Below are 13,692 nucleotides of genomic sequence, written 5' to 3'. Positions count from 1 at the left end.
CAGGGCTCAATCCCCACAAACCATGAGATCACGACCTGAGCCAAATCAATTAGTTGAATGAGCCACCCAGGCACCCCCACTACTAAACTTTAAGAAGGAGAGGGGTCATACCTTTTAAAAAGATTCTTCTACCAATGGTAGAAGCATATGCTCATTAATTTTAATGGCTCTGTTTCACTTGGAGTCCAATGCATAAGTATCAGTAAACCAGAGACTCATTTAGTCTCATGTACTCCTGGTGCTTAAAGGTTCTTTTAATCCCAGCCCATATACTGAGTGCTCCAAAGAAAAGAATAGAGGCACCTGGGCAGCTCAGGCAGTTAAGTGTCTGACTCTTGGTTTCGGCTCAGGTCATGAGCTCATGGTTGTGAGATAGAGACCTGCGTCGGGCTCCGCACTGGGCATGGAGCCTGCTCAAAATTCTCCCTCACCCTGTCCTCCTCTCCCACTTGTGCGTGCTTGCTCTCTCAAAAACAAAACAAAACAAAAGAAGAATAACTGTGTATAAAATATGCTGACTTGCATGTGCTTTAGTAATGACTGGTATATGACACTTCTCAATTTTGCAGTATATTCAATTTCATACCTATGGACCAATCACCATCATCTTTTGAGTAGCAAATCTCGTAACGATAGGTCTGTGTTCGTTTTAACCTTAAAAATCTGATTGCTTTCTCTTGTGTAACTTCTTCCTTTTCCAAGAAGCATGAGAACGATCTCAGAAAGGACACTTAAAGGTAACCATAAATCCTGCGGTCAGTAGTACGGTATCATGGCTTCTGCCATGCGTAGGGATCCTGTATTCTTACAGCTGACGGTCTACGTTAAGAAGACATGATAACAGTCTTCAAATAAAGGGCTGCCATGAAGAAGACAGTATAGTATAGACTAATTTTTTTGTTATCCAGAGGCAGGACAAGTCATACAGAAGCAGATTTCTGATATAATGAATGAACCTTCTGAAAACTAGAGCTATCCAAAATTGGAAAAGAGAATCATCTGAGGTAGTGAATACTAGAATGCTAAAAATGTTTATGGGTAGAAGACGGGTTTTTAGGAATGATGTAGAAAAGGTTAAGTATTTGATAGAGTTGAACTACATGATCATAAACACCCCCTTCAATTAAAATGCTCTTATATTTTCCTTATAATTAAACCCAAGTTGCAGTCTAATGTACAACACTAACATGATGCAGGAGTATGCTTACCTGCCCAGTGTTTCAGAGTCTATGTGGGTTACAGGAACAGCAACCCTTCACAGAGGCCAACTGGCATTTTAGATGTTGGAAGATCCTATCCTTATTTGACTCTGTGATCCAATTTTCTATGTATAAAAGCTAAATTAAATTCACTTCAAATTTTATCTGAAGAATTTCACAGCAGCCTTGAGACAACTGGAATCCCATCACCCTGGGGATCCTCAACCCACAAGCAAAGAACAGGAAAATCATAACACCAGTTTTACTGTTTTATAATCACTGCTAAATTTCAGAAAATTTAGAAAAACAGGGAATGACAGAAAATGGATACTTGGAACCTAATAACTTATCTACTATACCAACCTGCCTGCTACTAGAACTACTACTTGGAGATACAATTAACTTGGTTTAATAGATTCATATTGGTCCCATATACTCATGGAGGTACTAAGAAAAAATATTTTTAAAAGGAAGCAAAAATCGTGAATAAGCTAGAACACATATCATAAAAGTACATGGAAGTTCATTATACTTTTGTATGTTTGAAATTTCCGTAGCAAAATTTAAAATATTTAAATTTAAAATTAAAAGAGCCCCCACATAAAGAAGAAAATTCTACTCTCAATTAATATAGACAGGATGCTGGTATATTTTTTAAGCTACAGGAGCAGATAATAACTCAGCATCCATTTACCATTATCCAAATTCACCTCAATTCAAATCTGAAGAATATCTCACATACATTCTACATTGCAGAGGAAAAGTTTTTTAAGTACTATTTAGAAACAGCTGCATCACCAAATTGGGTAACATTTCATTGGAACATGAAACTGAAAAATGTTATCATATGTCAGGTTTTCTTTTTTAATCCAAGATACATAGTGATTTTAAATCAGACTTCACAATTATTGTGGTCCTCCCTAGTCCTCTGTAAAAATAATTGTTTTGATACTTTAGAATATTGCTTTTAGTAACTACAATTATTGTGTTTCCTTTTTATTTCTTAGGATTTTCAAAGCCCAGAAAAAGTTGTCCGTCTTATTTCTGTTTAACAGCGAAGACTTCTATCAAGAGGAAAGATGCAATATTATCACAGCATTAGGCAAGGAGTCAAGTGATAAGATTCTAGTCCTGGATCTGAACTTATTTCAGATGACCCTGAGCATGTCATTTACTCCTGCTGGGTTATGATGCTCATCCATAAAATAACTCCAGCTAAATAACTCCAAAGACTCCATCTAGTTCTGAAATTACACAATATTATAGCCATCATAGTGAGTACACTCTTTAATACGTACTATATCCTTATACTAGCTATCACCATACAGTAAGTACTGTGGATGAACCCACACAAAATGTGCAAAGCCAGGAATGTTTAAACAAATATGATTTCAAAAACTACTGGCTTGAAATATGGGTTAAATATCAAGGGCATTTATTTTCTTATCTAGAAAGCATCAACACTGAAGGCTTTATAAAGTTCTGGAACATAGTTAAAAGCTTATAATTTAATCAAGACTTGAAAGGAAAGGAAAATTGCTGAACAGTAATTTCTTGACACCCAATGTCTATGGTACTCATGTGTCTACCCTGCATTTATGTGTCAGAGGAAGAGGTTACTTTTATGCTATACTGAAATCAAGAGATTGGAGTAGAATGTTTGTTAAATCAGTACAAATTCAAATTAAGCACTTGAGAAAACTACCTTCCTAGTTAACAATAAACCAATGAGATTACATGTTTTTATTAAATGTAAATGTTTTTGCCTCAATGTTTGTATTACATATATAAAACACAGTTAATTCCCTAACACCCACTGATTTCACATAAATGGTACTGATAAATTGTTAGCATTTTCACAGCCTTACTTTAAAACTAACCTAATCCAAGGTAAAACTATGGATTTCTTTTGTAGAAGGGAGTAATCATAAACGTTAGTTTCTAATTATGAAATCAATAAAAGTAAACAAGAAATCCCTCCAAAATTTAATAACAAGTGGGCCATGTAATGTATAAATGTGATATACTTTAAAAAAATACATTTTTTTAAACACCTGCTTGCAGAAACAGCAATAATGAGAAGTACAGCTATTGATACTTCAGGTAATCATTGTAATAGGACTACCAGGAGAATGTGAGCCATGTAAATAAAAAATATAGTGTCATTATGTTGGAGAAAGCTACCTGGGCTACAAGACAGGAAAAGGAATATAGCCCTAACAGATAAATACAGATAAGCAAGTAATTGGGGAGGGGGGTGGAATGACAGAAGGGGAACAGTTGTATTTAATTTATAGCTCAAAGAATTCAAAGATTTTAGTAGTAATAAAAATCTACAAAATGACTGTGAACCAGAAAGAGAGTTCAGGCTTCTTTAAAAAGGCTGGCGGAGACGGTGTATATGTAAAAAAATTGAATGGAGATGTAAGCTGGTATTGTGGTATTGTGATGATTTAACCACAAATGCCTTCCCTATTTAAATATTCCAATCAGGACTGTTAGTACACGTACCTCGGAGAATTCTTTCCTCATGGCAACGAAGAAAGTCCCAGATTCTAACAGTGCCGTCATCAGAGCATGTAGCAAATTTATTATCCGTGGGTGAGAAACTGTTACATGAAGACACACAGCAGGGGAAAGAAGTCAGCATTTAACAGATTATCTGTGCTTCTCAGACAGGGAAAAATAAAAACACTGTGCTGCGTTATAAACAGGAGAGGGAAGTACTCCAAGAGTGAAGAAGCCCTTAAAGAGAATGTTGTCAGCTAACAAAAGCATCTCATCAAAGGAAGAATTTAACACAGCAGTTGCGTCTTAGTTTTCAATCATTGATATTCAGAGACCTTTACCGGTGTATTATTAGCACTGATGCTTCCCACACTCCCCACAGTAGAATATTTCCCGTCATACCAACAGAAAACGTGAAGCTCATTTAAGTGTAGAAACTAAATGAAATCTGTTTTTGCAATATTCCTACAAACACGCTGTTAAATCACATTAGGAATACCGCTCCAAAAATTAGCATCAGCTTCTTCTGCCTGGGACACTTCATGACATGATGAGCTGAAAATTTTGGACAGGCTCTTTAAAACTCGTGGCTAAACATCACTACATACAATGTTTCTCGTTTATTTGCAAGGTCTGTGGAAAACTTTCACACCTTCTCCCTGGCAAGCTATTCCATGAATGTTGCTCCTTTTAGGGAAAACTTTAACACAGGGACCTTCAGACTGTGTTTGAAGCCAAAGGTAATCTCCTGCAAAGGATTTTGCCATCTTTACCTCCTTGCCATGAAAGACCATCACGTTTCTCATCTACCTCTAAGAACTTCCTTGAACTTTTGGGTCCTGTGACTAACAAAGAACCAACTGTGAAAACTCAATGTATGGGCAGGACACTACAGCACAGTCTTTGCAGAAGCATGTCAGTCCAACAATTTTTGTTAAGGCTCTGAACGTAGAAACAAGTGACTGCAGCGGATGATGTTTCTATAAAGATGTCAACCTCCTCCCACACATGGGCGGTACGACCGTAAAGAATGCTGCTTAGCTTTATTCTGAGGCTGCAGCAATTCGTCAGGCTTGTTTTTGAAACTTTGTTTTCCAGTTTTACTATGCATATCTCATTGATATGTAAAAATATACAACTCACTGAAAATACTTTAAACTCCACTTATTATTATACATTTGCATAACTGATGTTCTCAACAGTGAATCAGAAGAAAAAGTCCTAGAGTCCTCTTGACAATGGTCTGCTTACAGTTTCAAAGCTTGAAGAACCCATTCATTACTCCATTAACGTTTGCCACATCCAGGGTCACTTGTGAGTTTTTAGTCCTACTACACTTTCCTTTTGAAGTCGTGGCATAACCAAGCCAACCAGGTCTTCACTTAAGCCTTTTTTTCTTGTATTTTGTGTGAACTCTGAAGGTGTTTTCTGTAGGCTTTAGATTTTATTCAGTTGTATAATTAAAGACTGAATTCTTTATTTGGAATGAAAGATTCTTATCTTACACAGTAGGTAATAAAAAGGAATAACGTATACACATTATTAACCATAAATGAAAAGAGAAAACCAGTGCAAAATGCGGCAGACAATACATCTCTAACATATTGCAAAGGCTGATACCGGGACAACACTACTTCAGAAAAGTGCCAGCAAAATGGTGAATGTGTGAAAACAAAGAAAAATATTGTGTTTATAGGGTGCAGAAAGTATCCCAGAATCTGACAGAGCCCATGCATCTCTGCACCCAGAATACACTTAGAGAATAATTTAACCATGACAATAGGGACTACAGAAAATGGTATATTGTGTATAAACCTGGCCTCTCTAATCGCCTCCTTATGTGCCTGGAACATCTTGACGTTGTTCATGTTCGACTGCCAATATTTCACATATCCTCCATGGTCTGCTGTCAACATCCACATGTCATTATGTGACCAAGTCATGGCCCTCACTGGGCTATCATGAGCCTGTGAAAACATAAAACAGTTTAAACATTATATAAAAGAATGTATGATAGAAGGCTTTACAGGAGCAGACATCAACTCACAACAATTACTTGTCCAATTTCAAGTTTAAAACGCCAACAAAGTAACTGTATCTCCAGTTCGTTACAGGACCACAGGAGGATGCTACAGTCTGATGATTACTGTTACCTGTAATATTGTTTCAAAATTGAAGGTGAGTCCATTCCACAAAGTGAACTCTCCACTAGAAGCTCCAGTGACCAAACGTCTTCCTTCTGGAGTCCACTAGGAAAGAAAAAGAAGACAGGTTATCCAAGGTCACAATTCCTCAATCTAGTTAATTTTTAAAGCACTTAGAAAGGATTTATAAAATATCCAATAATCACCATTAAATAGACAATACTTTCACTGAATCGTAGTTCAGATTTATAAGTACTTTGTCAGAAAAAAAAAAAAAAAATGTTAACACAGTGCAGGGAAAGCTCTAGCACTTTAGCCCATAAACTAAATTAATAATGGTAAATATATTATAAGTACCTGGATAAGTTACATATACCTACATACATTAAAGAACATTTAAAAACAAAATTTGTGAAGACCACATTTTTCTAGGATACAAGGCAGGCTAACAAATAAAATGGTCAGTCACCAAAAAAAAAAAAAAGAATTACATCTGCTAGTGGACCAATTCAAGCAGAAAAGTTAGTGGTGTTTTATGAAAAAAGCTAATTTAAGGACATCAAGGCTATCAAACTTTTCCTGGCAACTAAATGTACTTTAAAAAGCTCTCCTCTGTTCACAGTATCAAGCAGTCTTATAGTGATCTACTTTCCAAAACATGTAATACAACACTCATGACTAACACTACAGCAATATTTTAATGCCATTATTTGTATACTGAAGGAAATCTGTGACATATGCTTATCAATTCAAAACACAACATTTTTTTCTCAACTTTTTATTTTCAAGTTTCCATGACAGATTACACACTAATTTTCCTTAGACAATGTAAATACATGAAATGAAAATACAACAACTGCATTTTCCAAACTAAAAATTGTAACACATACTTGAAAACTGGAAGTGTGCTTATCAGAATAGCAGGATGAGACACATAAAGACTATTTGGGGGGGTGCCTGGGTGGCTCAGTCAGTTAAGTGTTGACTCTTGGTTTCGGCTCAGGTCAACAATTTCACAGTTTGTGAGTTCAAGCCCCACATAGGACTCCCCACTGACAGCTCAGAACCTGCTTGGGATTCTTTCTCTCTCCTTCTCTCTCTACCCCTCCCCTGCTTGCGCGCTCTCTCAAAATAAACAAAAATTTTTAAAAATAAGGGGCACCTGGGTGGCTCAGTTGGTTGAGTGTCTGACTCTTAGTTCCGGCTCAGATCATGATCTCACTGTTTCCAAGTTCAAGCCCCACATTGGCTTCTGTGCTGACAGCACAGAGCCTGCTTGGGATTCTCTCTCCCCCCACCCTCTCTGTCCTTCCCCGACTTGCACGTGCACTCTCTCTCAAATAGATTAAAAAAAATTTTTTTTTTAAAGACTACTTGGTAAACCTGGCTTTTTACTGCTTACCTGCACATCACGACTTTGACTATTATGAATAAAATCTTCCTACTTTCCTAGTTCCTGTTATCTGCTATGGATTGTAACCAAGTAAATACTACAGGCAACCAACTATATAGGCACAGGACCCTGTTTTTATGTTTTAATTTCTTATAATTTGGACTCTGCCTCCACTATGTGCAAGTGTCTCCTAAGATCTTACAGTTTGATCACCATATAAGAAATTTATCTAGTGAACTCCAACAAATAAAGTTTTACCCTTCTGTACTGTGATGCAAAACGCTCAGATTTTATTCATTTCAAAAGATGTTCTGGGGCGGCTGGGTGGCTCCATCAGTTAAGTGTCTGACTTTGGCTCAGGTCATGATCTCACAGTTTGTGATTTCGAGCCCTGCATCGGGGTCTGTGCTGACAGGTCAGAGCCTGCAGCCTGCTTTGGATTCTGTGTGTCCCTCCCTCTCTGCCCCTCCCCTGCTCATGTTCTCTGTGTGTGTGTGTGTGTGTGTGTGTGTGTGTGTGTGTGTGTGTGTCTGAAAAAAACTAAATAAACATTAAGAAAAAGAATGTTAAGGGGCGCCTGGGTGGCTCAGTCGGTTAAGCGTCCGACTTCGGCTCAGGTCATGATCTCACGGTCCGTGAGTTCGAGCCCCGCGTCGGGCTCTCTGCTGACAGCTCAGAGCCTGGAGCCTGTTTCAGATTCTGTGTCTCCCTCTCTCTGACCCTCCCCCATTCATGCTCTGTCTCTCTCTGTCTCAAAAATAAATAAACATTAAAAAAAAAATTTTTTTTTTAAATATACATTTTTTAATTTCATGCAAATGTATGGAGTACCTACTATGTACCTTAATGGAGCTAATATTTATGGTTGACCATTGGTCTTTAGCTCTTCTCAGGTGTTTTCCTTACTAGTGACACCTAACAGTCTTCATTAACCCTGAGATGCACTTTCTAAACAGCAGCAAAAGCATCCCTATTCAAGAGCAAGTCCGAGACCTGCTGCAATATAGATCCATGGCCTGCGCAGAGAATTCTATGGAAATTGTAACATGAAGAACAATCCAAAAGCAGTATCTTACTCAATGTCGCTATAGTGGGTAAGTGACTGGGTATTTCAAAAGATTTATTAGCAACACACTAATGTTCATACCAGATATATATTTAAAATAATTTAATTTTCTCTGTCCTGTTAAGTATATGTACAGATTAACTCAGGATTAACTTTTCCAAAAAACATCCAAAAGAATACTTACCCTAACAACAAATACGGGACACTTTACTTTATTTGTTGATGTTCGAACAAATTTTGTTGTTACTGCATTCATAGGATTATTCAACATCCCTATAGGTGGGACCAGCTACAAAAAGAGAAAATTGGGTTTTAAAGAGCTCCTGATTATGCACAGAGCATAAACCAGGGACAGAGCAAGGTAATTATTTCAACATGTAAAGACAAATTCAAGACTATACAGGACTTTCAAAAAAACTATTATTATAGATAATAATCAGTCAGTATTAATTAAATTTAAAAAACTGAGACACAGGACAGTTAAATGCCCATTATTAATAAACAAACAAAAAAATCAAGTACCAGATTTCACCAATTACCTCTCAAGGTCAACATAATAAAAACATGTTTCACAATAAGCCAAATTTAAAATTAGCTTTTGTATTCCACAGACTTTGAGGTAGTGCAGTCTTTTGTTAGACATGGCTTTAAGCCCCAAATAAAAAGTTCACCCACCATTAGAGTACAAGAAAAATTTTAATTGAGATAAAAACCAATGGAGTACATACATGTTATATTATCTCTTTAGGAATCTTTTGTTTTAATTATAAATCCGTAAAAAGAAAATTCCATGTTGCATTTGAGGTCACATAGTTTTAGGTTCAAATGTCCAAGCAAAGAGGTTTTATTAAACTAGTGTGACACATCTTAATACTCACATCATTATAATAACCTGCGTCAGGCTGAACTGCCCGCATGTCTCTCTGGTCTCTTTGCCATATTCTATTCTGTTTGAAATAAACAAATTAATTAATTAACATATGGCGCATTATACTCAGTTTCAAACTAAAGTAAGCATTAACAGAATGTAAGCTGCTATCAAATGGGGAGAAAATAGGATTAAAACCTTTTCACAGGTTCTAACACAAAGATAACAGTGGGTATCTTATCCTAGGGGTGCCTGAGTGGTTCAGTGGGTTAAGCACCAGAATCTTGATTTTGGCTCAGGTCATGACCTCTGTTGGTGAGGTTAAGCTACACCTTGGACTCTGCACTGACAACACAGAGCCTGCTTAGGATTTTCTCTCTCCCCCTCTCTCTGCACTTCTGCCACTCATGTGCACACAGCACTCCTTCTCTCTCTCAAACACAGAAAAAAATTTTTTTTCTATGTTTGTTTATTTTTGTGTGTGTGAGAGAGAACGAGCATGAATGGGGAAAGGGCAGAGAGAGAGGGAGAGAGAAATCCCAAGGAGACCCTGAGCTCCCAGCACAGAGCCTGACGTGGGGCTCAAACCCACAACGTGTGAAATCATGACCTGAGCCAAAACCAAGAGTCGGACGCCTAACCGAGCAACCCAGGTGCCCCAGAAAATTTTTTTTTTTAAAATCAGGGGCACCCGGGTGGCTCAGTCAGTTGTGTCTGACTTTAGCTCAGGTAACGACCTCACGGTTGGTGAGTTCGAGCCCCGTGTTGGGCATTGTGCTGACAGCTCAGAGCCTGCTTCAGATTCATTCATTCATTCTCTCTCTCTCTCTCTCTCTCTCTCTCTCTCTCTCTCTCTCTCTCGCCCCCTGCCCCTCCCCCCGACTCATATTCTGTCTCTCCCCTTCTCTCAAAAATAAACATTTAAAAAAATTAAAAATTAAGAGAGAGAGAGAGAGAGAGAGAGCTCTTACCCTACCTACATTGCTTAGAATCTCCCTCCTCTCTTTACTACACCTCATCCCCAACCAATCATCCAAGATATTGCTGACCATTCTCACCGTACTTTAATAAAAGGAAAAAGAATAAGGGATAGATAGGCAGATGTCTTCAATTTCTTCAAAATCCTCAGCACAAAACAATTTCTGGTATCCTGCCCTTGGTTGTCTTAAGACATCTCAAGCTCTCTTAGACTAGTTTTGCAACTGAATTACCTGGAAAAAACTAAATCTGTCTTCACCTCTGAATGAATCTTTTTCTCATGTCTGCAACATACTAATTATATCCAATATGCCAACAGGTCTTTAACAGGTCTCAGGTAAGAAAAAGCAAACATTTTCTTCATTGGAGGCCAGAGAAGACCAAAACCTGATCAAAGTAATAGGGTTAGTAATCAAAAGCGAGTCACAGAGACTAATTCCTTGGTGAAGACAAGTAAATAAAGAACTCAAAGGGAGAAAGATCAGACAGAGGTTTCTGCAGACCCCTATCCTGCCTGTGAGTGCCACCCCCCAGCAGGGCCTGAAGAGTCCCTGTGCCTTGCGCCAGAGCCTCAGACATGCAGAACCGCTATTCTGAACGTGTGTTCTCACAGGAATATCCTCATATTGGTAGTGTCAACATTTCATATGTACGTGGGTTTAACAAGTGTCTTAAGGCTGGCCTAGGGATTAAAGTACCATTTTCTGAGATTTGCTATGAACTTTAGAACAAGGCATATTTCTAAATTAGAGTTTAAATTTCACAATTTTTGAGAAGACTCACACATGCAAAGAGTCAAAATGTACTGGTGACCAGCTGCACTCTGGAACTGCACTCCATCCCATTAATCCAAGGACACAGCTATGCTTATAACCCTGTATTTTAAAAACTTTCTTTTTTTAAAAAAAGACAAAGTTTGATCATCAGAAGCACATTAACTTACCTCCAAATACTTAATTACAGATGGATTATAGTCTATGGTTTTTCGGTTTACTGCTTTCCTCATCCGTTTTCCATCAAAAGTAAGCTGTTGCATTGCTTGCTGCTGGGCAAAATCAGGTCGCTTATAAAAGAGTTGTCGAGGTGCTTGGTGTTGGAACCTTGGCATATGGAAAAAACGAGGAGGAGAACCAATTTCTGTAGCCATGGTGAAGTTTTCGTTCTAGGACACTAGGGTAGGGAAAAAGTACTTTCACTACAAACATCAGCACTAAGCACTGCTTGAAAATATTTTTAAATGAGTTATTTTTTACACTTCTCTTCCTTTTTCAAATAAGTATCATTTCTAGCTTTTAGTCAACCTATTTACAAAATGAACTATTGGATTTAATGGCAGAGACCAGTTATATATTTTAAAAAGGTCAATTCACAGAATAAGTGCTAATAAGCATTTATTATAAAATTCAGGCTGACGGAAGGAAAAAACCACAGTTTTTAACAGTGTGGGGTGTGTGTGCTGAGTATTGTGCGTGTGTGAGGTAGGGGGTAGGGTAGAACCACTGAGAACTGTTCACATTGTTAAAATGAAGTTTCCAGGAGGCGTCTGGGCAACTCAGTCAGTTCAGAGTCTGACTTTGGCTCAGGTCATGACCTCACAGTTTGTGGGTTTGAGCCCCACATCAGTCTCTGTGCTGACAGTGCAGATTCTCTGCCTCTCTCTCTCTCTCTGCCCCTCCCCAACTTGTGTTCTCTCAAAAAAATATATAATAATTAATTTTAAAAATGTGTGTGTGTGTGTGTGTGTATGTATGTGTGTGTGTGTGTGTGTGTGTGTGTGTATATATATATATATATATATATATATATATATATATATATATATATATGAAGTTTTCAGGGCACTAGGGTGGCTCAAGTGGCTAAGCATCCGACTTCATCTCAGGTCATGATCTCACAGTTCGTGGGTTCGAGCCCCATGTTGAGCTCTCTGCTGTCAGCACAGAGCCAACTTCAAATTCTCTGTCTGCCTCCCTTTCAGCCCCTCCCCTGCTCACACACTCTTTTCCATTAGAAAAAAAAAATTCTTTTTGTTTAATGTTTATGGGGGCACCTGAGTGGCTCAGTCGGTTGAGCATCCGACTTCGCCTCAGGTCATGATCTCACAGTCTGTGAGTTTGAGCCCCACGTCGGGCTCTGTGCTGACAGCTCAGAGCCTGGCTTCGGATTCTGTGTCTCCCCCTCTCTCGCTCCTCCCCAGCTCTCTGTCTCAAAAATAAATAAAAACATAAAAAAAAAAATTTAATGTTTATGTATTTTTGAGAAAGGAAGAGAGACAGAGTGCAAGCAGGGGAGGGGCAGAGAGAGAAGTAGACACAGAGTCAGAAGGAGGCTCTAGGCTCTGAGCTGTCAGCAGAGCACCTGACTCAGGGCTTGAACTCAGGAGCCACGAGATCATGACCTGAGCCAAAGTCAGACACTTAAGTGATTCACCCAGGTGCCCCCCAAAATAAACATTTTTTTAAAATAAATAAAAATATTAAGCTTATCATAAAACCCCATTTTATTTATGCAAGAATAACTAAAAAAATGTTTAAATCTGGGGGGCATCTGGATGGCTCAGTTAGTTGAGTGACTGACACTTGATTTCGGCTCAGGTCATGATCCTGAAGTTCATGAAATCGAGCCCCACATCAGGCTCTGTGCTGACAGCACGGAGTCTGCTTGGGATTCACTCTCCCTCTCTCTCTGCCCCTCCCTGACTTGTGGGCTCTCTTACTCAAAATAAATAAATAAACATTAAAAAAAATTGTAAAAAAAAGTTTTCTTTTTCTTTCTAATTTTTAATCTTTTTTGTCCTTTCAAATTTCCTAGGAATAGTGTAAAAAGAGCAATAAACTATCCTATTTCATATGAATGTGGAAAGTATGTATATCTAATTTCAGGATCAAAACAACTACCACAAAAACGTGTTTCTCAGCATTGTGTATTTACATATTCATACAAGCAACACTAACATCTGAACAGGAAAAATATTCTCTTGATTTCGACTCAGGTCATGACATCAGGTTCATCAGATGGAGTCCTACATTGGGGCTCCGTGCTGAGCAGGGAGCCTGCTTAGGATTCTCTCTCTCGCTCCCTCTGCCCCTCTCCCCTGCTTGTGCTCTCTCTAAAAAAAAATAATAAATTGTTTTAAAAAGCTCAAAAATAAATAAAAATCAAATGAACATCTTTAGGGGTGTCTGGCTGGCTCAGTCAGTAGAGCCTCCAACTCTTGATCTCAAGATCATGAGTTCAAGCCCCAATCTAGGCATGGAACCTACCTAAAATAAATTTTTAAAAACAAATAAACAAACAAACAAACATTTTTAGGGGCTACACTTCAAGGAACTATATACCACCAAATGGAGAAAATGAAAATAAGAGCTTTATCCTTCATAATTACTGTGATTTCTACTTACTCTATTATTCACTTAAGCTACATTAACAGAACAACTTAAACTACACTCACGTTTGTCCCCAAAGCATGTTCATCTATCTAGTGTGGAGGGAAGGTGGGACAAGAAAGAAACTAAGGTACAGAGAGGACAAGTAAT

At 38.1% G+C, this 13,692-nt stretch overlaps 1 protein-coding gene across 7 annotated transcripts in view; it reads right to left on the bottom strand.

Annotated features, from left to right (window-relative positions):
• Nucleotides 1-13,692, bottom strand: part of WDR33 (WD repeat domain 33) — a 107,867-nt gene that overhangs the window by 57,600 nt on the left and 36,575 nt on the right. For all 7 annotated transcript variants that reach the window (XM_042954079.1, XM_042954078.1, XM_042954077.1 and 4 more), the window contains exons 2-7: nucleotides 11,100-11,326; nucleotides 9,189-9,257; nucleotides 8,495-8,599; nucleotides 5,861-5,956; nucleotides 5,523-5,674; nucleotides 3,711-3,808 (exon numbers count right to left, since the gene is read on the bottom strand). In XM_042954079.1, the coding sequence (XP_042810013.1) occupies nucleotides 3,711-3,808; nucleotides 5,523-5,674; nucleotides 5,861-5,956; nucleotides 8,495-8,599; nucleotides 9,189-9,257; nucleotides 11,100-11,303 (724 nt within the window). In that variant the 5' untranslated portion in view covers nucleotides 11,304-11,326. The remainder of the gene's footprint in view (nucleotides 1-3,710; nucleotides 3,809-5,522; nucleotides 5,675-5,860; nucleotides 5,957-8,494; nucleotides 8,600-9,188; nucleotides 9,258-11,099; nucleotides 11,327-13,692) is intronic.

The sequence above is a fragment of the Panthera leo genome, chromosome C1 (genome assembly GCF_018350215.1).
Source record: "Panthera leo isolate Ple1 chromosome C1, P.leo_Ple1_pat1.1, whole genome shotgun sequence".
In the NCBI taxonomy this organism is placed as follows: Eukaryota; Metazoa; Chordata; class Mammalia; order Carnivora; family Felidae; genus Panthera; species Panthera leo.
The sequence above is the reverse complement of the archived record's forward strand: the minus strand, read 5'-3'. Positions and strand labels throughout refer to the sequence as shown.